We start from the raw sequence: 26,855 nt of genomic DNA on the forward strand, positions 1-26,855 counted from the left end.
CAAAGGTTCATCTGAGTAGTCAAAGGGCTGGGGTACAGTGCACAAACGTATGGGCTTCCCACCATGTGGGCCTTTCAGGTGATGCAAAGATGACTGGGAGATTCTGGTGCTCAGGGGACTGTCGGGGGGCAGAAAGTATGCACCCAAATCCTGGGTGCAGCATTGCTCATGAAAAATACCAGAGAAGGGAAAGAGGGAGAAAGCAGGAGTGCTAGGCCAGGGAGCAGCGGGAAGCTGTGACGGTAGAGTGACGTTGACATGTTTTCCAAGGGCTGGCGATGGGGAAGGAGGACTGGTCGGCCCATGGGACAGGCAGTGAGAGGCTCCCAGGGAGAGAAAGGACCAGTAAGGCCCATCACATCACCAAGGCCCTAGTTTGGGAGCAACAATAACCGGCATTGGAGAACAGTGCAATCTGAGTGGGATTGTGATGGGGGCCAAACCAGGCGCTCGAACGATGAGTCAGCATGTAGTTCAGGGAAGGGGCTGGATAGAGTGGGCACGGGAGACCGCCATCTCCGTGGACAGTGGGACAGGACAAGCCCCCATGCTGCGTGTGGGCCATGGGAACCAAAGATGTTGGAATCACATACTCCCCTAGAGGCTTCCAGTGTGGAGAATGGAAGTGCGCTTAGCCCAGTTTCTGCAGGGGGCACAAGTTCCCAGTTTCATGGGAGGCAGTCACTCACTGCTGCTCTTGGCTAAAGCATCTGTGTATGTTTATTAACGTGATTGAATGTACACACGTCTACCTGTGTTGAAAGTTGTTTGAGGTCAGAGTTTTATCTACTCCTTTTGGAGGACCATATACCACAGACGATGAGTGACCGCCCTGCAGCCAGCTGTGTGGCCATGACTGCTACCTCCTCCCCTTCGCTGTGTGGGCATTATCAAGTTACTTAGCTTCTCTGTGCCTCATTCTGCTCATCTGCAAAATGGGACTAATTACCTCTAGGGATGCTGGGAGGGTTGGTTCGTTAACGTGTGTGAGGAGTTTAACACCGTGTCTGGCACGTAAGAACCAAACCATTCAGGACATTTACCCAACCCTCTGCTCATTTGTCTGTGCAACAAATATGTGCTGACCTGTTTATGCGTCTCTCCATTGGGCTGGGGCGATGGATAAGAATAAAGGATAAATTGCTGACCCCCTAAGGTGTGTACATGGTCCTAGCGAGGTGCAGTGTCCCTGCGAGGACCAATGAAGGCTTCAGAGGCTGGTGACTTGCAGGCTGAGTTTGTGCTGGGGATGGATTTTTCCAGGTAGGCTGGCTGCAGTGAGAAACAAGGCCACCCTGAGAACGATGTCACGGTCTAGTTGGGGTATCGGGGGCTCTGCCCGCCAGTCATTCAGAGACCAGGAGTGCCACCATCCCCAGGATCTTTCATGTCACCAGCAGACAAGGGGAGAGAGTGCTGAGGCCAGCTTTGTAGGGACCCGGCCCGACAGTGCAGGCATCATTTTGCCTGTGTTTTCTTTTTTTTTTTTTTTTTTTTCTTTTTTTTTTTTTTGTATTTTTCTGAAGTTGGAAACGGGGAGGTAGTCAGACAGACTCCCGCATGCACCTGACTGAGATCCACCTGGCATGCCCACCAGGGGGCGATGCTCTGCCCATCCGGGGTGTCGCTCTGTTGCAACCAGGGCCATTCTAGCACCTGAGGCAGAGGCCACAGAGCCATCCTCAGCTCCCGGGCCAACTTTGCTCCAATGGAGCCTTGGCTGCAGGAGTGGAAGAGAGAGACAGAGAGGAAGGAGAGGGGGAGGAGTGGAGAAACAGATGGGCGCTTCTCCTCTGTGCCCTAGCCAAGAATCGAACCCGGGACTCCTGCACGCCAGGCTGATGCTCTACCACTGAGCCAACCGGCCAGGGCTTGCCCGTGTTTTCTTGGCCAGATCTCTTCATGTGGCTGTGCCCACCTCTAAGGCACACTGGGAGAATCGGCCTAGATGTGTGTCCCAGGGAAAAGAAACTGATAATGGCATCTGCCACCCAAGGAGTTACCCCAAGGGTAAGGATGATGGGCATTTGGGATAGGGGAACTGCTGGAGTAGATCTACCAGCATCCAAACCAGAGAGCAGAAAATATTCTCGTGTTTATTGCCAAGTGGGATTAACACAGTGACTGATTACAAAGGTGTCGGGAGAGGCAGAAGTCTGAAGGGGGAGCTCTGCCTTCCTCAGAGGCCAGGAGGCAGCTGCCCCTGTGGGCTAGAGGAGCAGGGCAGAAGGTTGGTTACCCAGAGATCAGGAAGTGGCTCCTCTGCCTTAGTCTGGCAGGCGAACAGGGAACGGTATTGCTGGAGACCAGGAAGTTTGCTTCTCCCCTGATGCTGCCTTGGAGTCTGCCAGAGCCTCAGCTGCTTCACTAAGCAGGAACCATGGCCATGGTCAACCATAGCCATCCCACGGGAGGGCCACTGGAAACGGCTCCGCTCTGCTCTCCCTCCATCTGCAGACCAGGTGACCTCCCTGGAGGCAGCACGTGGGTGGCTCCAAAGGTGTGCCACAGCGTGAGCGCAGGGTTGAGAGCTACGGGATGAGTGTCCAGGGCAAAGGCCAAAGCGGCGTCACCTCCTGGAGCAGAAGGTTATCCCCGGTGGTTGAAGCAGGCAGCCTGGGCCTGGCGGGAGGAGAGGTCCCATGTCAGCTGAACCACATTGTGAGGGTCAGAACAAGGTGAGAACCCCATCCCGAAGGCCAAGTGTCCAGTAGGGAAGACCTAGGCAGGCCACATCCTGGAACGAGCCCTCCGGCCACAGGGGACAGTGTGGTGCAGCAGACAGGGCAGGAGGTATGGAGGTGGGTCCAGGACTGTTGTGGTCGCCCAAGTGAGAAGAGGGGTGAGCTTTCCTGGTGGTGCTGGGAGGCCTGGGAAGGAAATAGCGGTTGTGAGAGAGGGTTAGGAGTGAAATGAGCTCTCAGCGGCCAGGAAGGAGAGGCTGTGTGAGAAGCAGGTAGGATGCTCCTTGGAGTCATCCGAGGAGTCACACACAGAAATCAGAAGGCTCCCCGAGGTGGCTGTGCTCTGAGCAGAATAGGGACCTGCACCCTATCCTATGGCACCCCAAACTGAGCTGTGTGGCCTTGGGCCAGTGACTCACCTTCTCTGGGCTTCAGTCATCTATCAGATTGGACTGATTACGGGGACCAAATGGTATAAGGTATGTACAGTACCTGGCACATGTGAGAATAAAAGTTAGTAGCAAAAATACCATTAGATTTGAAAGTATTTTCCGGTTGTCCCATTAGTGCACATTCATTTTAGAAGACTCAGGGGAGCATAAAGGAAAAGGCAACACAGCGAAACTGCTGTCACCCCTCAGGGATGAGCAGTGGGAACTTGTTGGAGGGCTTTTTCATCCTCTTTCTGTGCGTTCCTGTGACCTCAGGTAAACGTCCTCACCTCATCCACCTCCGGCCGGCCCCTTCCTCTTGGTGTTTGCCAGTAATGACAATGGCCTCTCCATCATAAAGCAAGAGGCACTGAGCAGGCAGGCAGGGCTTTGTGCCTCCTGCAGTTGCCCATACAGCAGGAGGGACATTCTCCTATGGGGTCATCTTGGGTGCCAGTGATCGGGACCACAGGGAAGTGGGGGAGCTGCTGGGGCTGATGAGACCCTTCACCAGCTCAGGGGGTCTGGCAAGGCCAAGTCAATTGTCAAAATAGGAGAAGCCCCCAAAACTGAGTAGGTAGAAACAGGGAGGCAAATAACATTCTCCTTTGTTGAAAACACACACACACACACACACACACACACACACCACATCTCTCCATCCATCCATTACCCACTCAACATGTATTAAGCATCTGTGAAGGGCACTGTTTTAGAGCTTCGGGTTAGTCTGGAGGGGCTGGTTATGCTGTGGACATAAATCAGTGAATTAATTCCGGATTTCAGTAGCTTAGTGGCTGACGTTTTATTTCTTATCCACCCAAAGTCTGCTGCACGCCTGGATGCTCTTCTGTACCATCCCCTTCCAAGTGGTGCCTGGGGATCTCAGGAGGGCCTCTCACTCACTGGGGCAGGGGAGTTCTGGAGGGCTTCAGCCCAGGCTGGTCAGTGGTCCCGCGACTGCCCAAGGCTGGTGAGCACGTGGATGTCAGTGAGCTGTCGCTGTCTCAGGCTGGCTCGTCGCACACTGAAGGAACAAACATTCAAACCCCAATGAAGAAGGTTGTGAAGGGAAACCTGCCATCTGAAGCCACGTTAGAATCTTGAAGCCTGAGATTTTAGGAGCAATATGCTGGTTTGGTTTTGGAGAGATCGCTAGGGATAAGTTACAAGAAGGAAGGGCATTCATTTATTCGTGCATCTGAGCAATCGTGAAGTAGGCATTTTAATTTTTTATTTTGGGGGAAAAACTTCCAAGTTGCAGACCCTATGCTAGATTGTTTGATTCCAGAAACGAAGGAGGCTGACCGCTCAGCAGGAAGACAAACGTGTGGACGTGGTGACAGCAGAAGCCTGTGGGAGGGGGGGGGGGGGGGGGCCGCCAGCACTGCGGGAGCCGCAGGGGTGCGACACCTGGGCGGAGTCTTGAGGTGCAGTCTCCACTAGAGGTGGGGGAAGCCCTTGCAGTGAGCAGAGAGTCCCAGGAGCCCCAGGGACAGAAGGGGAAGGTGTGAAACTGTCTGGCACGGGGTGGGGGGAGTGGACACCAGGACCAGCGTGACCACCAGGCCTGCTGCCCACGGCCCCGGGAGGCACACCATCTGCAGCCTCATTTAGTTAGGTAGAAGTCAGCTATTTGGGGACTATAACCAACTTTGCTGTAAAACTATGTAGACAGAGTATTACAAAAATGCACAGAAGCCTCAAGGGAGAAAGCAGCAGTCGTCTCAGAAACATTGGTATCAATTACCAGTCATGAAAACCCTCTGACCAAGTGGACTTGATGAAAAGTTATGGAGATAATGCCTAATCTATGTGCATTTTTTGATGTGGTAGGTTAAATTGTCTATTAGTATTCTGATATACAAGGAAAAAGCTATTTAAAAAAGTCCCTGTGTCATACACCATCAGCTCACGTGAAGAAGACATGACATTAAGTAAACATAAAGGTCATCTCTGTGGGCTCCACCAAGGCCTGCTGGGTATGGTGCAGGCGGAACACCCAGAGAGCCGCAAGAGGGGAAGGGGGTTGAAAGCGCTGAATAAACAGGGTCTTTAGCTTAGAAGAGAGAATGTTGAACAGGGGGATGGTAGGGACTGAGTTTTAGGAAAGATGAAGATGGAGGATCCAGTTGGAGAGGACGGGCTGGCTGTACAGGCTCCTCGCTCAGGATGAGGGACTCTTCGGTGGACTCCACTGGGCAGTCTTTGAAGGAGTGGCCTTCCCATCTCTGCATGGCTTTATCCAAGGCTAGGAAGGACTGTGGCCCTGGACGGGGATGGAAGCAGTTGACATCTAATCTGTGATGCCACCAGGACTTGCTGAGTGTGCCCACTGGGCATGGCCAACTCCGCTGTCAGACACGTAGCATTCTGAAGGGCAGCTACTTGAGCCACCAGCCCAACCTCACAGGTGTCACCTGAGAGAATTCCTTATGTCCCAAGCTGCACAAGGTGCCGCACATGTCTACCTCTGCTGCCTGGCCTGGGTCATCAGTGGAGTTACGCCAGACCCTCTAACTCTGTGGTCAGCAGTGTTAGAAAGTACTTCTGTCATTGATGTAAGAGTCAAGTGCTTAACTGGGCAGTAAAGGACTAGGACGTCCTTAGCTAAGCAGTCGACGTGAACGCACTCGGATCGTGTGGACAGCTGAATTGCTGTGTGGACAGCAAATGGGCAGAGTAACCTGATTATCTCAGAAATCAGCGGCCATTGCCATATGCAGATGCAGGTTTTTATGGGTCCTTTGTTTACAGGCACATTTTTTTCCTGGCACATGTGTTGCCAAACCATTTTATAACTCAACCTCCCTAGGCAAGTTGATATTTTTTAAAAAATGTTACACGAAGGATTATATAATGAAGGGTGAGGCTATGTAAGCTGAGTTAACTCTCATACAACTCATATTCATAACAATATTTTAGTTTCAGTGGTGCAGTCTGGCCTTCCATTCCTTTGCGATGAGACTAGAATGTTTATGGTTTTTATTAGTGGAGTGATTAAGAAGTATCTTTTTATTCAGTTTAACCGTCATGATTTAGAGCAGCAGTTTTCTTTTTTTTTTTTTTTTTTTTTTCATTTTTCTGAAGCTGGAAACAGGGAGAGACAGTCAGACAGACTCCCGCATGTGCCCGACCGGGATCCACCCGGTACGCCCACCAGGGGCGACGCTCTGCCCACCAGGGGGCGATGCTCTGCCCATCCTGGGCGTCGCCATATTGCGACCAGAGCCACTCTAGCGCCTGGGGCAGAGGCCAAGGAGCCATCCCCAGCGCCCGGGCCATCTTTGCTCCAATGGAGCCTCGGCTGCGGGAGGGGAAGAGAGAGACAGAGAGGAAAGTGCGGCGGAGGGGTGGAGAAGCAAATGGGCGCTTCTCCTGTGTGCCCTGGCCGGGAATCGAACCCGGGTCCTCCGCACGCTAGGCCGACGCTCTACCACTGAGCCAACCGGCCAGGGCTAGAGCAGCAGTTTTCAACTGCTGGTCCACAGGCTGGTCCACCAGAAATTCCGTGCTGGTCCGTGAAAGAGTTAGCCACCCTGAGAGTGTATGAAGATTATAGACCTAATGATATTAGCTGAACCTGCTTATGCTCAGGGTGATTTCTGTCCTAGAGGTCCTCAAAATAATTCTATTTTCACTGGTCCCCAAGTGTAAAAATGTTGAAAGCCATTTCAACCTCTGGTCTGCCGGAAAATTTGGTCTGGCCCACAAAACAGTGAACTGCCCTGATGTATGAAGCTGGTGTTGAAAACACTGCCATAGGAGAACCAGAGGAAAGTAGAAATACAATAGTTGGGACTGAGGAAGAGAGAGAGGTTCTGAAAACGATTGTCTGTTGGGATGGGGGGGGGGGTGTCTATGCACCATTTTTTCAGGAACCCTGCTGTAGGAATGGGGAACTTTGGGGGCTTTATTCAAGGGCTGTCTTGAGCAGAGTCGCATGACTCCATCCCTGTGGTGGCACAAGGGTAGGCACAGGCCGTATGCGGTTCAGAGAGAGACATGGCCCTGGGATCACCCGAGACATTAGAGAAATGGCAGCCCTTCTGCTCCCAAGGCATGTGACGGGGGGCTGAGCTCCCCTTTCTGCAGCTCCTGTCTGACCACCGGCAGGAGGTAGAGCCATTTGCTAGAGGAACCTCCCTTCCTGGGGCCGCTGGGTCGTCACCACTTCGCCGCAGCCACCGCACAAGCCCCAGCAATCCGAGACCCCACAGGCCTCCTCATGTGGCTCGGTCACTTTGTTCCGTTTTAGAAACAGAATTCAGTGAACAAAAAGGTTGAATGGTGCTCTTTGGGAGCTGCACGTACTAGTGGTGTACTACTAATAGCCACCTAGAAAGGTTTTAGAGGGTTTCGTAAACACAGTCCCAACCGGGCTGAGCTGTCAGGTCCAGGAATGCCTTCCGTGGTCACAGATGAGGAAACTGGGCCCCGGAGTGCACAAGGGCCTTGCCAGGGTCTCGAGGCCGGTGAGCTGGTGTGGGACTCCGAGCTCTCACTCGCTGCCTCAGCCGCCTTAGGGGAGTCTCCTTCCGGTCCCAGGTGGAGTGCATGAAACGGGCCTGGACGCTGGTGGGGCAGGTAGGTGTCCCACAGCAGCAGGAGGCTCGGGCTCTGCCGGCCCCGGGGGAAGGTGCACTGGGCCTTGCGGGAGGGTGGATGGCTCGGAGGCCCGGGTGCTCTGCAGGGTTAGCACAAGTGCACGGAACACTTGTCCCCTTCATCCTCTACCCTCCACCGCACCCCTTCAGGACAAGGAAGTCAGTCAGTTGGGAAAATAAATACATTTTCTTCATTGTTACTCAAATAAGACAAACAGCAAAGGGCTCAGCGTGTCTCAGAACTGTGGGCTCTACAGGCCCTTCCGCATGGTCAGGTGCAGAGCAGAGGGCAGCGCTGCTTTACAAAGAGGGCCTCTGCACCTCTGCTCGCACTACCGTCCGGACAACAGCGTGCCAGGGTCACACCCACGGTGTCATTTAAATACAGTCCTGGTCCTCACAGCTCTGAGAGCCTCTGGGAAGATCACAGCCGCAACGCCGTTTTCACTGGTCAGGCAAGGACCAAGGTCTCGCTTGTTCAATAAATGCTTTTTTTTCTTTAGAGAAACTTGGCTATTTGCTTTAAAAAATTTTTACCGAAGTAATTCTATTCTATTTGAATAATGTTGGGAGATAAAAACCCCTCCATTATGCCCTTTTTAAATGAATTATAATTGAGAAAAACTTCAATAATAGGAAATGACATAAAAGGTACATAGCATAATTCTTATCTTATTTTCCTCCCTCATCTCTCTCGTTGATTGTATGCAGTTGGCATCACTTCAAAGAGAAAACGGGGAATTTGAATCGAGCAGCGTTCACTTACTTGGGTTTGAAGACTGAATGTGCTTTTTGAAGGATTTTCTTCTAAACCTTAGCATATAGTTCCATCCATGTAGATGCTCCATAAAGAACTGTTGAATGAATGAAAAGGTTGATTGTCATTTTCTGTGGTCACTGCGTCTCTAGCAGGATGACAGGGGGACAGATTTAGTTTCTGTCTCTCTTGTGGGGTGGGCTGAAATAATCCCACATGAGGTGAGCTTTCTGTGGATTTGAGCAGTGGTTTCAGACTTCTCTGTGCCTGTGAACCGCCTGGGAATCTTGTTAAATGGAGGCTTGTGTGTGGCCTGAGGCCTGTGGTTCTGCATTCCTGAGTCCCCAGGGGCGCCGGTGCTGCTGGTCCACAGAGCTGAGTGTGAGGAGCAGGGGGCCCCATAGACAGCAAAGCCCTGAGCACAGACACTGGCAGCTCCTGAGGACGGTTCTGTTTGTTTGTCTTTAAGCTATGACACCGAGGGGAAAGGATTCATCACTTACCAAGAATTCTTACAGAAGTTGGGGATTAAATATTCAGCGGACGTCCATCGGCCCTATGCAGAGAATTATTTCAACTTCATGGGTCACTTCACTAAGCCACAGCAGGAGCAGGAAGAGATGACAGAGCAGCCACAGAGCACAGGGAAGGTCGTGCCAGCCGGGTGAGTTGGTCAGTGTTCTGGGCCCAGGAGCTGGCATCTGGGCCACACTCATTCTTGCAGCAAATGTGGTTTTGAGGTGCTCCCTCCAGGGCTGGCGAAGTTATAAGATTGTAATATCCATTCACTGCTGCAGATTCTAGAAACAGGCTAAGTCACAGGGCTACACAGGAAGTAAAGAGCTATAAGCCTACCTGGGTCACCTATCTTCTGTATTTTGTAGGTTGCCCTTGAGAATAGTTCTTTTTAGAATTTTACTGTATATTGCCTGGCCCCTCCTGGCCCAACTAGAAGGCAGTTCCATAAAGACATGTCTGTCTTTACCTACAGCCGACACCTAATAGGCACCCCGTGAATAGTTGTTGAATTAAGACGTGACTTGCTGAGTCCTGCCGGTCCCAATGAGTTCACTGGCTTGTAGAATGTGACCCAAAGCAACAGATATGGTGTGCACCCATTATAGCCACCACCACGAAGATCGTTGAAAATGTTTTTGGTAAAAGGGGCTGATGGGAATGACATAGTAAACAGTCTGTGTACCGTGACTGGAGCTGTATCAGACGTGTATGCCTCTCAACAAGGACTGGGGACACTGTGCACAAGGTCAGGTTGTATGTGGACAGTGGGATTAAGATGATTATTTTCAAAGTTTAAAACCAGTTACCAATGTCAGATCTTAAAATTTTTTTTTTTTTGTATTTTTCTGAAGCTGGAAACGGGGAGGCAGTCAGACAGACTACCGCATGCGCCCGACCGGGATCCACCCGGCATGCCCACCAGGGGCAACACTCTGCCCACCAGGGGGTGATGCTCTGCCCATCTGGGGTGTCGCTCTGTCGCAACCAGAGCCACTCTAGCACCTGGGGCAGAGGCCAAGGAGCCTTCCCCAGCACCTGGGCCATCTTTTGCTCCAATGGAGCCTCGGCTGCGGGAGGGGAAGAAAGAGACAGAGAGGAAGGAGAGGGGGAGGGGCGGAGAAGCAGATGGGCGCTTCTCCTGTGTGCCCTGGCCAGGAACCGAACCCGGGACTTCTGCACACCAGGCCGACGCTCTACCACTGAGCCAACCGGCCAGGGCCAGATCTTAAAATTTTTTAACATGGGAGAGAATTTTGCCATCGTTGATGTAACCGTAAAGCTATGGGACAAATTGTCTTGATCCGTCTCAGTCCTTGGCGGACGCCCCTCCACACTGCCGGGCCGGGATGCTGCTCCTTGCTCCATGGCTCCTCACTGCCCACAATGGTGTGTCTGTCTGTCTTCTGCCTGTCACTTTAGCTCTCTGTTCACACCCCCGTCATAGAGCCCCTGAATGAGTGAACGACTTGTCACTAAAGAGTCCCCAAAGGAAATAACCTCCAGAATACAGAAGCGAAATGCAGTGGCTAACTGGGGGCTAGGAGAAAAGCAGTTTGAGCACACCCCTGAATGGTGTCAAATTTACTGAGTTATAAAGAGAACCGAGTTTGTGAAATCTGAAGTAAAAATATGAGTAACATTGGTATCAAACATGCCAGCAAACTAATGAAACAGTGAGATTTGTTTTTATCAGACAAGGTTGGCCTTATTACCCACGCATGTGCTCCCCACCCTCCTCTCCTGCTGTATGTGAGAAATGAGTCTCTGAGAGAAAGCCCCCACCCCTCTTGTGACCCTTCTGACTGTTTGCCTGTGGCCCTGTAGCCACCCAACGCTGACACCATGCTGCTGGTCACCAGACTCAGGGAACCAGTCCACACTCACTGTCCTCTCTGTGGGATCATCCTCGCCTACCAAAGACAAGCCTGATGTCATACACAGGCCGACCCACTTCTGCTTTCTCTAGACATCGGGTTGTCAACTGTCAGGTGACTCTGCCCTTCAGAAGGTCCGCCTTTTATTTTGGTGTCAGTGGGTCTTCCAGGTAATCCTGATGATTCAGTATTTCCAGGATTTTTCACCTCCTCAATTTTACTGAAACTCTGATGAGATTGACAGATGGGAGTTATGCTCAATTCAAGTTACCAAAACGGTATCTTTGCCTCTTAAACCCAAGGAAATAAATTTTGTTTGGAGTGCTCTGAATACATTTTTTTTTAATTAAGAAAAATCCTCTTTTAGCTCACATTTATTTTCCACGTCTCTTCTTGCCTGAGTCTGAATTGAGGATCAGAATAGTGCAGCCCAGGGAACCAGCCAGAGCGGGGCCCAGCTCTAAAACACAGAGAGAGGAGAAGGCGTGAAGCCGGCAGGGCTGTGGAGGAGGGTCTGCAGCGCCTCCAGCAGAGGCAGTGTGTGGCAGGGGCTCTGTGGCTGTCCCTCTGGCCATGACAGGGGCCTCTTTGGGCTTCTGTGTCACCGTCCTGACCAGGAGTGGGACAGGGACCCAGAGCAGCAGCCACTCACCCCCGAGCATCAGCGACCACCCGTTCTGCCAGCCACGTGACCTGGTCTGTGCTCTAACCCCTCATTTGCTCTGTGCACATGCCTCATTTGCAAGGGAAGTAATTACCGTCTAGAAACCAGTCACAGAAATGCAGAATGCCTTGATTTCCTAAAAATGTGGATCTCAAAAATGTTCTGATGTTTTTATACCTGCACTGGCCTTGGTTTTGAAGGACTACGTGGACTGTAATAGTGGTGCTGACGAGGCATCGCTGTGTAACGGGCTGAATGCAGCCTGCACCTGTAAGGGAACCCCAATGTCGCTGCTGTTGGTATACAGTTAGGGGCCGCTGATGCCACTCATTGTATCAGGTGTCAAATCAACCAGCTTTCCCCCCCCACCCCTCCGGAGGCCAGAGGAGGGAGCAGGCGACCCACACAGCTCCAATGCCAATGCCACACCCCCTTCCTCCCCATATCCCCATTCAACTTCCCCCTTCTGGCCCTCTGCTCTCTCTGTCCCTGTGAATGATTTTTCCAGGCACACTCAAGGAACTGTCTTCCCCACAAGCACGTATCTGAGGTGATAGACCATCACTAGCAAAGATGCCACGTTACAGGGTCTAGCACACTCTTTTTCTCTGAGTGGGAACCCCGCAGTCTGCAGCGGTCGGACAGCACGTTGCTCGTGTGGTAGGAGAGCTCATCCAGAGACCGGGGCCAGCCAAGGCCATGCACTTCATAGTTAATCCACCGTAGGTCAGATGCAAGATTGTTCATTCTAAAAGATGTCCACACTTTTTAAGTCCCTTGATAATTTTATTTTGTCAGGGAAGAATTTTCCTGGAAAATGCAATCCTAGCAATTTGAACACGTTCTACAAGAAAATCAACCCTCTAGCAGGAGCGTGCCTGGATGCCGTCTGTGTCCCTGTGTGGGCAAGACCTGACACGCCTGCCCCTGCCACAGGCGGCCACTGTCTTACTCCTTGTCTGTCTGGTGGGGGTGCTCGCCCACCTCCCTTGCGGGGTCCTGGAGAATAAGAAATGGGACAAGCTCAGAAGAGGCTCCTGGCTTGCCAGTTGATGCGCACAAATGTTGGCTGTGTTTATTAGCAACAACTTACCTGATGATAAAAATGAGGCTCCCTGGGCCCCCTTCTCTTCAACTGACACTGACTGTGCCCCTCTACCCTCCCTGCTCCCCACACCAAACTCTGCCACTTCATGGCCTTGGCGCTGGCTACCCCTGGGCCCCAAAGACAACTGTTCTGGGGTAGCTCCCCACTGACTCCTTCACCTCTCAGTCTGGCTGGGGCATCACCTTCCCAGTGGCGCCTCCTCTGTACCTCCCTATTGGAGTCGCAGCCCCGCCCACTCGGGCCACTCCCAGTCCAGCTCACTGCTCTCTACTCAGCTGCTAACCTCTGTGCTGGCACGGAGGCCTGCCCTGGACCACTGGCCCTTCCCCCACCCCAGGAATGGAACTTCCAGGGGGCTGGTCAGAGTCACTACCTGTGTCCTGGTGCCCAGAGCAGTTCCTGGCACATCACAGGTGCTCAGCAAGTCTTCATGGGGCAATATCATATCTGTAATGTCACTGTGTTTTTTTTTTTATTCTTGGTCCCATTCTTAAAGGACCAATTCTATTAATTTTATTAATTTTAATTTATTGTGTTTGCATAGGTTCTAGTGTCCCACTTTTTATTATTATTTATTTTACAGAGACAGAGAGAGTCAGAGAGAGGGATAGACAGGGACAGACAGGAACGGAGAGAGATGAGAAGCATCAATCATCAGTTTTTCGTTGTGCTTTGCGACACCTTAGTTGTTCATTGATTGCTTTCTCATATGTGCCTTGACCATGGGCCTTCAGCAGACCAAGTAACCCCTTGCTGGAGCCAGCAACCTTGGGTCCAATCTGGTGAGCTTTTGTTCAAACCAGATGATCCCGCGCTCAAGCTGGTGACCTCGGGGTCTCGAACCTGGGTCCTTCCGCATCCCAGTCCGACGCTCTATCCACTGTGCCACCGCCTGGTCAGGCTAGGACCAATTCTAATAAAAAGACAAGTTGGTAATTTATCTAATGCAGTTTTGCTAATGATAGTAAGAATAAAATGATAATGATGCAGACTGATGATGTTTTTTTCAGAATGCCTTTCAAAGTTAATGTTACATCAAGGCTGCAAAACATCTTCAAAATCAGTTCTTAGCTGAATCATCCAAATCATCACATTAGAATGATCATGAAACTCTGGCTTTAAAGAAGTGATGTGTTTTCCTGATTTCTCTGAGTGTCTAAAATGTATTCTCTTTCAGGGATATGCTTAAGGACCATTACGAAGAGATCAGGAAAGCACTGAGCAAACTTGATGCATACCAGAGTGGCTCTGTCCCCATGTGCCAGATGCAGAAGGCACTGCAGGAGTGTGGCTGTCCTCTGACGGAGGGGGAGCTGGCCGGGCTCCTGGACAGGTTTGCTCTCACCCAGTTGCTTGTGTTTCTCCCAGATGGAAAAATGAGTCGGGTGTGGCTTTCATTTCTTCTTCTCTGTCCACTCAAAGACTTCCGACATTGGCATAACCTCCACATCTTCCTTCAGCCGGGCTGCATTATAGTGGGCTTGAGTCAGTCCAAAGCAAAAAGAAATGCTTAGATGTGTAATGTTTCCTGGTGTGTCTCAGCAGCATAATCATCATTTTTTAACTTTTTATTTTATCCAAGTTATTCATGCACTTCAGCAGGAGTCAGATGGCTCTGAGGGGCCTCTCTCCTCATCTCTCCTCCCCAGAGTCAACAGCTTCCAATGCTTTTAAGTGACATCGTTTGGTACTTACCTTCGTATTTCTACGTGACAAATTACATAGCTTCTTCTTGAATTTTTACTGTTAGGCTATGTCTGTTGACTTCCAACCAGGAAGATACGGATTTAACTGTTTTCCACCCATCACGTGCCACCAGACACCCCCCACGCAAACACACGCAAACACATGCAAACACACGCAAACACACGCAAACACATCTCCACAGATGTTATTTTCCCCATGTTGCTGCATCTCAGTTTGGGGTAGGTCAGTATTCAGGGTCTGTATCATTGTGACTAGCTGATCACTTTCCCTTATTTATAAAGCATTCTGTTTTCTGTGGAGTCGATATTAATTTTCTTTTTGTGTGTGTTTCATTTCCATGTAATTAGTATCAGTAACTTAAACCCCTAACTCACTCTATTTGTGAAGTCTTTCTCTTCACAAGTTGCTCCAGAGTTTGCATTAAGCATGGACAAGTAGCCTAAGTCCAGTTTCAAGTAGCACAGTGCCGCTTCACGGGGAGCGCAGGTGCCTGATAACAGGGATCCCAGATCCTTTCTCCTGTCCCTTATGACACTGCAGTCATTCACCTACTTATCCACAAACAATAATCACCTAATACATTGTTAGTATTACTTTGAACAAATAATAGACCAACTGAGAATTAGAAAAGTAAAAGATGTTATTTTACATTGCTTTGTTCCTTCTCTGATGCTTTTTCTTTCTTTACATGGATCTGAGTTTCTGGCCTACATGACTTTCCTTCTCTCTGAAGATTGTCTGTTAGCATTTCTTTTCTTTTTTAAAAAATTTCCCATTGATTTGAGAGAGAGAGGAAGAGAGAAGAGAGAGAGAGAGAGAGAAAGAGAGAGAGAGAGAGAAGCATCAACTCATTCTGCCCAGTTGTTTCATTTAATTGTATTCTCATTGATGGCTTCTCATATGTGCCCTGACTGGGGATTGAACCCGTGACCTTGGCATGCCAGGACAATGCTTTGTCCACTGAGCCACCCAGCCAGGGCCTGTTAGCATTTCTTGAAAGGCAGGGCAGCTGGTGATGAATTCTTGCAGTTTTGTTTGTCTGAGATAGTCCTTATTTCTCCTTCACTTCTAAAGGATAGTTTCACTGGAGGTAGAATTCTAGGTTGGTAATTCTTTTTTCTTTCAACGCTTTAAATATTTCATCTTTTCTTGCTTGTATGATTTCTGATGAGAAGTACCATATAATTCTTATCTTTGTTCCTCTGTAGATAAGGTTTTCCCTCCCTCTGGCTTCTTTCAAGATTTTGTCTTCAGTTCATCAATTTTTTTTTTTTCTGCTGCTGTTCATTCTACTTGATGTTCTCTGAGTTTCCTGGACCTGGATCTGTGCTTTGTGACTATCACTAATTTTGGAAAGTTCTTGACCTTTATCACTTCAAATGTTCTTTCTGTCCCTTTCTCTCTTTTTTCTCCTCTGGTATTCTAATTACGTGGATGTTACGTGTTTTGAAATTGTCCCACAGTTTCTGTATATTCAGTTCTTTTTGTTTTGTTTTTCTCTTTGAATTTCAATTTGGGAAGGTTTTTTTTTTTAAACTTTATCAATTTGAGAGACAGAAAAAGTGAGATAGAGAGAAACATCAATTTGTTGTTCTACTCAATTATACATTCATTGGTCGAGTCTTGTATGTGCCTGACCAGGGATCAAACCCACAACCTTGGCATATTGGGATAATGCTCCAACCAACTGAGCTACCCAGCCAGGGCCCTGTTTAGGAACTTCTATTGGCATACTCCAAGCATAGTGGTTTTTTTCCTTGACCATGTCTGGTCTGCTGATGAGCCCATCAGAAGCATTCTTCTTCTCTGTTACAGTGCTTTTTATTCCTAGCACTTCCTACTGATTCTTTCTTAGAGTCTCTGCCTCTCTGCTTACATTATCCATTTGGTCTGGCATGTTGTCTACATTTTCCATTAGAGCCCTTTCCATATGAATCATAGTTCACTTAAATTCCCTGTCCGATAGTTCCAAAATATGTGTCATTCATGTCTGAATCTGGCTCTCATGTATTTAGCATGAGGTTTTATGTTAATCTAGGTAAGAGCTGGGCTGTGTTTAATGTTGCGGTATCTGTCCATTTCCTCCTGCTTCCTTGTGTATGTCCCTTCTGTTTTTTGGGGGGGCCTCCCTAGGAACTCCTCTTTGAATAGAGTCTATGTTTTTCAGCTCTTTCCATTGTAACCCACTGTCATTAAGTTTGCTTCATATTTATACAATGATTTTATTGATAGGTTGTTTGTTTCTTGAAATTTTTAATTTCCTCTTTGTGTTTTTTTACATTATTTGCGTTTATGTTACCTTGTCAAATAAAGATAAACCCAGACTTAGTAGAGAGAAACTTTATTTGAAAACACTATTGCAATAGAGAGGGGAGGACTATTGTTATGGGGGAAGGGGAGCCATTGCAATAGAGAGGGTGCTCTGGCCATGAGATATGCAAGCACCTCAAAATTTAGGCAGAAATGAGCTTTTATAGGGAAGAATAAAGAAAGAACTGAGGATAGGGTAATGAGATGAGTGGGTAGTGTGAGCAGACATTTTCCTTGTGGTCACAGTCTCATGAAGGACCATTAAGGAGGGCTTGTGCCACATTCCGATGCTGGCTGAGGCTGAGAGCAGGTCCAAATCCAGGGGTCTGAGGGAAAGAGAGAAGTTTAGTTAAAGTTTGGTCAAGTCACATTAGCAAATATTTTGTTCAGATTGGTCAATGAGTTTAAAATTTCAGCTAATCATTTATAAGAATAAGAATATGTAGATCTGTGTCTACCTTGTCATAGGCAAACCTGAGTGTTTTTTTATAAGTCATATGGGGGAAAGGTGGTTCTTAGCTATAAGCTATTTTCACTGGTTTCCAGGAGCGTAAGGCTCAGGTAAAGTCCAGTGTTGTCAACCTTCAGCTTCCCCCAGCATTCTGTCCTACTTTCTATTCTCTTGAGTTCTATCCTGGTGTCATCCATCCTAGAGCCTGGCCCCATTCTCCTGTGTGAGGCCTGGGGTTCACGAGCATGCCCCCCCTGTTCTCTGAGGTTGGCCTTTTACATCTTTTTATTTCTTAATTTACATTCTTATTTTGCTGGAGTACTTTCTGAAGTAATTTCCTAAGAAAGTGTGGACAGGAAGTCAATTTTTTGAGTTCTTGTCTGTCTGAAAAAATTTTAATTCCTTTTCACACAGATTGATAGGCTAGCTTGTCTGAGCATGGAATCCTAAGGAAAAAAAATTATTTTCTGTTTAAAATAATTTTTTTGTATTTTTCTGAAGTGAGAAGCAGGTAGGCAGAGAGACAGACTCCCGCATGCACCCGACTGCGATCCACCTGGCATGCCCACCAGGGGCTGAAGCTCTGCCCATCTGGGGCATTGCTCCATTGCAACCGAAGCCATTCTAGCGCCTGAGGCAGAGTCCATGGAGCCATCCTCAGTGCCCGGGCCAACTTTGCTCCAATGGAGCCTTGGCTGCAGGAAGGGGAGAGAGAGACATAGAGAAAGGAGAGAGGGAAGGGGGAGGAAGCAAATGGGCACATCTCCTGTGTGCCCTGACCAGGAATTGAACCCAGGACTTCCACACGCCGGGACGATGCTCTGTAAAATAATTTTTTAATTGAATTTCATTGAGGTGGAAAATTTTGAAGACATTGCTCCATTGTGTTCAAGCTATGAGAAGTCCCATGTTACAGTGTGTGTGTGTGTGTGTGTGTGTGTGTGTGTGTGTGTAGAAAAGGAGGACTGTTTCATCTTCAAATGCCTGTGTTCTATTCTTCCTTAAACAAGGTCTCCCTTCACTAAATCTATTTCCAGCTGGACAAGAATTCATAGGCATTTAATGAATAAATCCCAGAAAAATAGCACCCGATAGTTAACTAACTGATAATAAGAGGGCCTTTTAAAATACAGTTGACAGTATTTTTATAAATCACAACAGGAAGCCTGTGGAATTTTTGTAGTCCACCTTTCAATGGGGGTGATCAGTAACTTCCTTACGAGTTGAAACCTTAATAAGGATCCATCGCTCAGTCACTTGTTTCCTCTCAAAGACCTCTTGATGATAAACATCTCTGTTATTTGTAATTAGATGTAGATTATTCTTCTCCAAATCCAAAATAGACTTTTCTAAATAATACAGAGGAGATTAGCATATGCATTTGATTTTATTACTAAATTTTAATACCAAGTTGGCAGTTGATCCTGCTGATGAAGTAGCGCTGATTATCCTTTCCCCTGATGTCTCCATCACATGAGCCAGCGCCGGGCCAGGACGGAAGCCTGCAGCTGGGGGTTGGAGCAGCCCCGGCGTGGCCGGGCGTGCTCTTCAGAGGCAGACATCTGAGCGCTGGAAACTTCTCTCCCCGCTCGCCTGCGTTCCCAGCCAACCCTTCTGCTCTGACACCCCCGTCCTGCTGAAAAGGAGGGTTCTGGTAAAGCGCCAGGACTGCCCAGGGAACTTAAATGATGAAACTGAGAACTTGGAGTGCAGTGAAGCTTCATTTGGAATTATTTTACATCTCTGATGAGCTTGGTTTGTGTTCTCATGAGACTTCTGGATTTTCTCTCACGATACATTCTCTTAGGGTTTAAAGGTACTTGTGTGTTGGAGCCGAGGGCAGGAAGGGGCCTCTGTTTCCCCGTGGGCTTCCTATGGACATGTGTGCTCAGACGGGATCTTTATTTGAGAAAATACTAAGCTATAGGGTCTGTGAAAATGTCTTTCAGGTGCTTGACAACTTCGTTTCAACCATTTTTAAAAAAGAACGATCGTGTATTTTGCTCAGTTCCTCTCTTCCTCGCCGATGTCTTTGATGCATTCTTCTTCACATTCCCCCTCAGCTTCTCAGTGCGGGCCCTCATCAGCTCAGGTCTCTGTGATCACAGTCCGTAGCCCCCACCACTTCTCCGTCTTGCCCCCGCCCGCACCTCCAGATGGCCCACAATGCTGCTGGGCCAGCCTCAGCCCTGCCGGAGCACCTGCGTTTCTCCTGTGGTGGGCCAGGTTCCTTAGCAAGGCCTCCTCTCCCCATCTCCTGCTCTCCACACCGTGAACCCTGCTGTCCAAGCTTCAAGTCTCAGCCAGCAGCGGTCCCGCACTCCCACCTCTCACACCCTTCTCCCGCTCCCTTACCCTGCACTCATGTGTGCCTGTCACTGTCACAGCTAATTGTTACACATGCGCCCACAGGCCAGAGACAGTATCTTAATATTATTCATATACTCCGTAATGTTCTGTGCTCAGAGAGTGTTTGTGGAATGAATAAGTGATAGTGTTTTTTTAAATTAACATATTCTTTTTTTTCTTCGGGACAAGTTGGGGAATCAGCTGGCAGAATGATTCCATCAATTACCTTGACTTCTTGAGAGCAGTGGAGAACAGCAAGCCGTCAAGACCTGAGCCCAAAGAAAAAGAAAAGAGCATGCCGATCAATTTTGCAAAGCTAACCCCCGAGGAGGTTCTGCAGAACATCCACAAGGTGGTCGCGTCCTCCATCCCGGCTTTGTCAACGGTACGGTGCGGGACTGCAGAGGCCACTTACTGGGGACTGCAGCTCCACTGCTCATGTCCCCCCACGAAAAGGGCTGTCAGCCCTCCCCTCCCCCAGGACCCTCCCTCCTCTCCCCACTCTCCTCGGGCATCAGAACTCAGGGGACTTGGTCAGGATCACACTGTTCATTTGGGCGAATGTTTCTCCATTGTCGCTGTGAGAAGCTCCCGTGATTACAGCCCAGTGTGTGTTGTCTGAGGTGAAAGTGCTCAGTGTTTGGCAAATGCTGGGTCTGGGGGGAGGGCAGGGAGTTCCAGGCAAAGTGGGCAAGGGACAGAGGTCCTCAGGTGGGAACAGGTTTGGCACATCTGTGAGCACTGGGCCGTGGAGATGAGTGACGACACTACGTGGCTCGAAGAGGCTGAGCAGGCTGGACTATGCAACAAGGACTTGCTGTGAGCACTGCCAGGAACCAGGGGAGCGGGGAGGGGCCCCGAGTACACTGACACTCTAGGCTGACATCTGTGTGACGCTGTAGAGCAGGCCAAGACCTGGCATCTGTGGAGGTGATGCCGTGGATGTGCCAGAGTCCTGAGAAAACTTGTGGCCCTATTCCTGGTGAGCTCTTGTCCCCTGCACAGGTGCACACGTGACCCCCTGCAGCAGCAGCAAAGAGAGTGCTGTCTGCCGAAGGCAGGCCGTGCGGTCTGAGACGGGCATGCAGAGCCCCTGGCGGTGCTGGCTTGCTCTGCTCACCGGCCAGTCAGGCAGGGCTGTCTCCACGCCTGCATGTGCGACTCTCAGACCCAGTGAGGAACCTCGACATGTCCACCGGGCCGGAGTGAAGCTCACTCTCAGTGCAGGGAGGGAGGGTCTCCCTGTGGGTGAGTGGGGAGAGAAGGGAAGGGCAGCCCAGCCAGCTTGGGAACGCTCTGGAATGTCTGCACCCTTGGCCTTTATGTAGAAAGCAGGAATTCTCTGTGAGGAATTGACATTTTTGTTTACTGATTATCTAAAGAAAGATTAGTGTGAATGTGATGTGGTCTTCTAGAAAACCCGCCTTTACACTGTTCAGCACCAGAGCTTGTGCTCAAGACTGCCTGGCCCCAGTGGTCTGCAGACTCGACATGCACAGGGTCCAGGAGTAAAATCAATGATGACAGGCCGGGTCAGCCCAGCCAGAGACACTGCTGACCAGTGGGCGGCTCCTCCTTGGCCGGGCCCACTCCTGCTGAGCTGAAGGTGGGCCCAGTGTTGCTAGATCTTTTCATTTTTCAGGAGAAACTGTGAAGCTTTCTGCTTTCTAAATGTCAGCACATATTTTACTTTTCAGTAGCACTGTGCAGGCCACATAAACCCATTTTCAGGATGGCTTTGCCCCTTTCTGACTTAAATCAGCACCACTGAGCACCTCTCAGGATGTTCCTCAAACTGAGGCCCGTGGAATCTTCGGGAGGAACCTGGCTCTCTCTTCTGAGAAACACTCCTTAGGCGATGAGACTCCAAGCAAGAGAGTGGGATTCCCTGGCCAAAGGGGTGGGAGACGGGCCCCGGGGGTGGGGGCAGAGGGAGTGGCAGTGTGGGAGGACAGGGCAGGAGCACAGGGGACGCGTGTGCATATCTGCATATCACTGCAGACGTGTCTCGGGTGATCTTGTTTCTGAAATGACATAACATTACCTTATATTTATATCGAGTTCACAGATTACTAAGCCTTTCTGCCTTTGGTTCTTCTACTGCCCTATGGCCTGGCAGGCTGGGTCGGCACAGGGGAAGCCACCCAGGCCCAGGGAAGCACAGGCCCCAAGGTCCCCTCTTAGGTCCGCTAAGCTCGCGATGCTCGTTACACAGCCTGTGAGGCTCGGGCCCCAGAGTGCTCAGCTGACCGCTCACTCATGCATACTTCCCCTCGTAGCTGTTGAGGTCCGCTCGGCACCAGGTCCCTGGACAGTGCATTTTGGGGTTGCCATATCAAAACTTAGAACATGAGTTATGAAGTCCTTCTTCTTATATCGAAGCTCAGCTCAGAGAGGTTAAGGACTTATGGTGGGCTACAGAGCTGAGGTTCAAAGTCAGCTTCCTAACCTGTGGCCAGAGGCTTGTCTATAGTACAGAGCTCTCTCCTATTGCCTCAGATTAAACGTAGGTGTGAAGCCAGGGAGTATTTTTTTTTTTTGTATTTTTCTGAAGCTGGAAACTGGGAGGCAGTCAGACAGACTCCCACATGTGCCCGACCGGGATCCACCCAGCACGCCCACCAGGGGGCGATGCTCTGCCCATCCAGGGCGTTGCTCTGTTGCGACCAGAGCCACTCTAGCGCCTGAGGCAGAGGCCATGGAGCCATCCCCAGCACCAGGCCATCTTTGCTCCAATGGTGCCTCGGCTACGGGAGGGGAAGAGAGAGACAGAGAGGAAGGAGAGGGGGAGGGGTGGAGAAGCAGATGGGCACTTCTTCTGTGTGCCCTGGCCGGGAATCGAACCCGGGACTCCTGCACACCAGGCCTATGCTCTACCACTGAGCCAACCAGCCAGGGCCAAAGCCAGGGAGTATTTTAAGGTTAACTCAAGTACACACGTGTCACTGCCTGTGGGCTGACGGGGTATGCCTGATTAGCTCTGAATGAGAATTAACTGCAGGAGTATTTGGTTTGGGGTCTGCAAGCACATTAAATTCTTACTTAAAAAAAAATTTTAACCTACCACTTGATATAAATTTCCTAATGCAATAAAAATGATTTTGTTTCAACAGCTGGAAAAAATGTGCCTTCTTTTTATAGCACATTTTTGCACTTCTTCAGTTTGACTGCTGTACTGCTGGGTTGGCACTGTCTGCTCAGCACGGGCTCCAGTGGCGGGGGCCGTCCTGGGAGGTGGGGGAAAGGCCAGCAGCCTGGGCTGGGGTGCGGTGGGGGGCGGTCCCTTAACTCCTCCTCCTGGCTGCTTCCCACGTCAGACTCCTACCAGGAGACCCCTGCCTCACCCCCACCCCGACACAGTGGGATCTTCTGAGCCTCCTGTCACAGGTGGTTGATGCTCAAAGGAGCTAGAATTTAATAATGGTGGACTTTGGGTCGGTTACTGGGGGCCAGGGTTCCTCCTCACTCTTCTTCCAGTTTGTACACAAATAGTGAATAAAGCGAGTGTCCCCAAGACACGTGAGCTCTTACACTGCACAGTCTCATCTGCCTCCGTCTTTCAATCACAGTGCATTTATTTAGAATTTACAGGGAACTTGCCTACACTTTATTTTATTTGCATTCAGTAGAAACAGTACTTAAAAAATATTTTTGAAATACTCACTTGACAGTAACATCTGTGTTTTGTTTTTTTTTTTTTTGCTAGGCATTTTCTGGTTTGGATAAAGAGGACACGGGATTTGTGAAGGCTTTAGACTTTGGACAAGTTCTTAAAAATTTCTGTTATAAACTAACAGATAACCAGTACCATTATTTTCTGAGAAAACTAAAAATTCATCTAATCCCCTACATAAATTGGAAATATTTTCTCCAGAACTTCAACTGTTTCCTTGAAGAGGTAAGGAGACCTGCAGCACATAAGCATCTCTTCTTTTGTGTGTGTTTTTTTCTTCTTTTTTCAACTGAGAGGAGGGGAGATAGAGAGACAGACTCCCGTATGTGCCCTGACTAGGATCCAGCCTGGCAACCCCCATTTGGGGGTGGGTGCGCTGCCAATCTGGGGCCATGCTTGCAACTGAGCTATTTTTAGCACCTGAGGTGGAGGCTTCATGGAACCATCCTCAGCGCCTGGGGCCAATGTTCTCTAATCAAACCATGGCTGCAGGAGGAGAAGAGAGAGAGAGAAAGGGCAGAGGGATGTGAGGAGAAGCAGATGAGCACTTCTTCTGTGTGTCCTGACCAGGAATCGAACCCAGGACATCCACACACTGGGCCAGTACTCTACCACTGAGCCAACAGCCAGGGCAGCATCTCTTTTTGAAAAGGGCCAAAATTAGTTTTTGCAAAATGGGTAATTGATTAAAACCTCTTGGATAAATTGACAATCATCTTATGTATTTAGCTGATTCAAAATGAAAAATCGGTATAAATTTTATATAGAGCATGTAAAGGTAAATATGTGTTTTACTTCATTTAAAAGTTATTTTATTTTCAAAGAAGTTTGGGAGCTTGATTTTGTCTGGTTGGTTTAGAGTGCTCAGGAATCTAGATCCCTGAAGATTTTCTGGTAGAGAAGTGAGGCCCACTGTGCAGCAGTGAAGTAACTGGGACCTGCTTGGGAGGCATTTGTTAAGGACCCATTTCTGACCCTTGCTACATGTGCAGCTCCGTGGCACTGAGTACATCCACGCTGTTGTGTAACCGCCTCCACCGTCCATCTCCAGAATGCTTTTCATCATGCAAACCTGAAACTCTGCCCATTGAATACCAACTCCCCACCTTTCCCCCCAGCCTCTGGCACCCACCGTTCTGCTTTCTCCTCCAGGAACCTCAGATACCTGGAGTCACACAGTATCTGTCCTTTGTGACTGGCCTATGTGACTGGGCACGATGCCCTCAAGGTCCGTCTGTGTTGTTGCGTGTCAGAGTGTCCTTCCTTTTTAAGTCCGATACTAGTCCATGTGTATCTAGACCACGTCTGCTCATCTGTTCATTCATCGGTGGATAGACGTTTGGGTTGCTTCCGTGCGGTTGTGACGAAAGCTGCTGTGAACACGGGTGTGCAAATATAGGCACGTTTTACATGGAGGAGCTAGCACGATGCATATGATCATGCATCTTACTTTTTATCCCCATAACGTGAATGTGCACTGTGTCATTTAGAGGTCTTCTACACATCATTGAAAATGTCTGTATAACATTCTATCAACTCCCTTATTTAAAATTAAAAATAAAAGCATTTAGCTTTTCCCCACCTTTGCTGCTGTAATTTACCCTGCAGTGAACGCTTTCTGCTCACAGCTATATTTTGGATTCTTTCCTGTAGGAAAAAATCCAAGAAATAAAATAACTGGGATCACAGGATAGGAATACTTTCATTAATCTTGAAAGCAGCCCCATATTTTTAAAAAATATTTTTCCTATTGGGCTAAATCATATAAAATTACCATTTTTTAGAGTCATAAATGTTTGAATATTGGCAATTTTATAGGATTTCAGCTAATATTTGTAGAGGTCATTTATGTTCATTATACATAATTTGGAAATGTACGAATAATTTTAAAGCCAATTAAAGTCACCACCAAGGACAACCAGTGGTCACATTTGGTATATTTACTTTCAGTCTTGTTTCTATATAAACATCCTTGGGGGCTGGGGAGGAATCGAGGACAGACTGTATATGCTGAACTTGAGGGCAGTGGGGGATTTTCCTGACTCTTAAAAGACTCTTTTTTGCCAGACATTTTTATTTATGTCAAAGTAATATGTGCCCATATAGGAAGAAAATTGAATTGTGGCAAAAGATTTAAAAGCCAGGACTGCCTGATCCACGGCCACTTCCGCGCCTGCTCCCAGAGCTCTCCTGTGATTTGCGGTTGCCGCTCCAGCCACGAACCTCCTTGTCCTCAGCAGTTACCGCCCTCCCCTGCCTTGACCTTCGCCTGCTCTCGGCATGGCTCCTGGCCCGCTGGGGTCACAGAGCGCTCGGCTTCCCGGCCAGCTCCCTGGCCCCCTCTCCAGGGTTCCCTTGTGCGGGCTCTTCTCTAGCTGCCGGCCACTTATTCCGATACCACTGACATTTTCCATGTCACTCATTTTTCCCTAAAATGTGGGTTTGTTTGATATTCACCATCCTACTATGTGGATTTGTTCAGTCTTCCCATCAACTGTTGTTTCCCATGGGCCCACTATGTGCCAGGCACGGAGCTGAGTGCTGGGTCAGCGGTGAACCACGCTGACGTGTCCCTGCCTTCAGGGGCTTGCATTCTATCAAGGGGGAAAGATGAGAAATGAGGGGTTCAGCTTGTGTCCGATCCCGGCATTGCTGGGGAGAAGACAAAGCAGGGCAGGAGGAGGAGGTGTCTGAGGCAATGACACTTGCGCTGAGACCCAGCAGAGGTGAGGGAGTGAGAGGCGTGACATCTAGGGTCCCAGCTGGCACAGGAGGTGCCGATGGCTCGAGACCAGTCAGCGGTATGACTGTCACGGTCGAGTGAGGGAGAGCAGGAGGTGCGTCAGGGAGGGAGGGGGCAGGCGGCCATGTCACCTGCGGTCATGGTGAAGACTTTATAACATGGAGACGCGAGGGAGCCTTCGGGCAGAGGAGTGTCATGACCCGACTTACATTTTAGGAAAGCCACTGTGGAAGCTGGATGGAGAGGAGACTGTAGGGACGAAGGGCCAAAGCAGGGGGGCCAGGCACACCCCAGGGGACGGGAAAGCTGCTGGCGGGGTTAATTCTAGATACATTTGGAAAGTGGACAGACAGGCTCTTCTGACAGCCTGTCTGCTACAAGAGAGAATGAGAGTCCAGAATGGCCCACACTTTCTGGGTTTGAATGGGGAAGGGAGTGAGAGGAGAGGGACTGATGTCGCCAATCCACCCTGGGCTTCAGGGACTTCCAGTGTTCTGCATTCTAATGATTGCACAGTGCCTTTATTAGCGCTTATAAATATATGCCCAGACACTCCTAATAGCTTTTGTATGTCTGAGCACACTGAGTCCTCACAGCAGCTCTGTGCCAGAGGCCGGGAGGCAGGGCTCCAGCCTCGGTGTGGCTGCCACCTTCCCACTCACGAGTCACCATGAGCATCTCTGATGACTCTGGAGTTTAGGCCTGTGAGGAGGACATTTCAAAAGCCACACATACTGCCAACTTGCTTTCCCAACATTAGTTCTGCCTGACGTTCCTCTCAGCGTTGCTTCTGCCTCCGGAAGCACTTTGCTGAACTTTCCTGCTGGGAGGTTTTGGGATTAATTGCAACAGGAGTTGAGGTGGGCTGGATGGAGCTGGGAGCAGGGGTGCAGAGATGGCCCTGCAGGGAAGGGACAGGGGGGTGGGGCACGGCCTCCTCCTGCCTTTCCAGGTCTGTATGCAGTCAGTGGTGGAATT

At 49.4% G+C, this 26,855-nt stretch overlaps 1 protein-coding gene across 1 annotated transcript in view; it reads left to right on the plus strand.

Annotated features, from left to right (window-relative positions):
- EFCAB6 (EF-hand calcium binding domain 6) overlaps positions 1 to 26,855 on the plus strand; it is a 200,242-nt gene that overhangs the window by 141,443 nt on the left and 31,944 nt on the right. Inside the window, exons 24-27 of the mRNA XM_066255898.1 lie at positions 8,949 to 9,143; positions 13,822 to 13,977; positions 19,651 to 19,846; positions 23,168 to 23,359. Coding sequence (XP_066111995.1) covers positions 8,949 to 9,143; positions 13,822 to 13,977; positions 19,651 to 19,846; positions 23,168 to 23,359 — 739 coding nt within the window. The remainder of the gene's footprint in view (positions 1 to 8,948; positions 9,144 to 13,821; positions 13,978 to 19,650; positions 19,847 to 23,167; positions 23,360 to 26,855) is intronic.

This window comes from Saccopteryx bilineata, chromosome 1 (assembly GCF_036850765.1).
Source record: "Saccopteryx bilineata isolate mSacBil1 chromosome 1, mSacBil1_pri_phased_curated, whole genome shotgun sequence".
In the NCBI taxonomy this organism is placed as follows: domain Eukaryota; kingdom Metazoa; phylum Chordata; class Mammalia; order Chiroptera; family Emballonuridae; genus Saccopteryx; species Saccopteryx bilineata.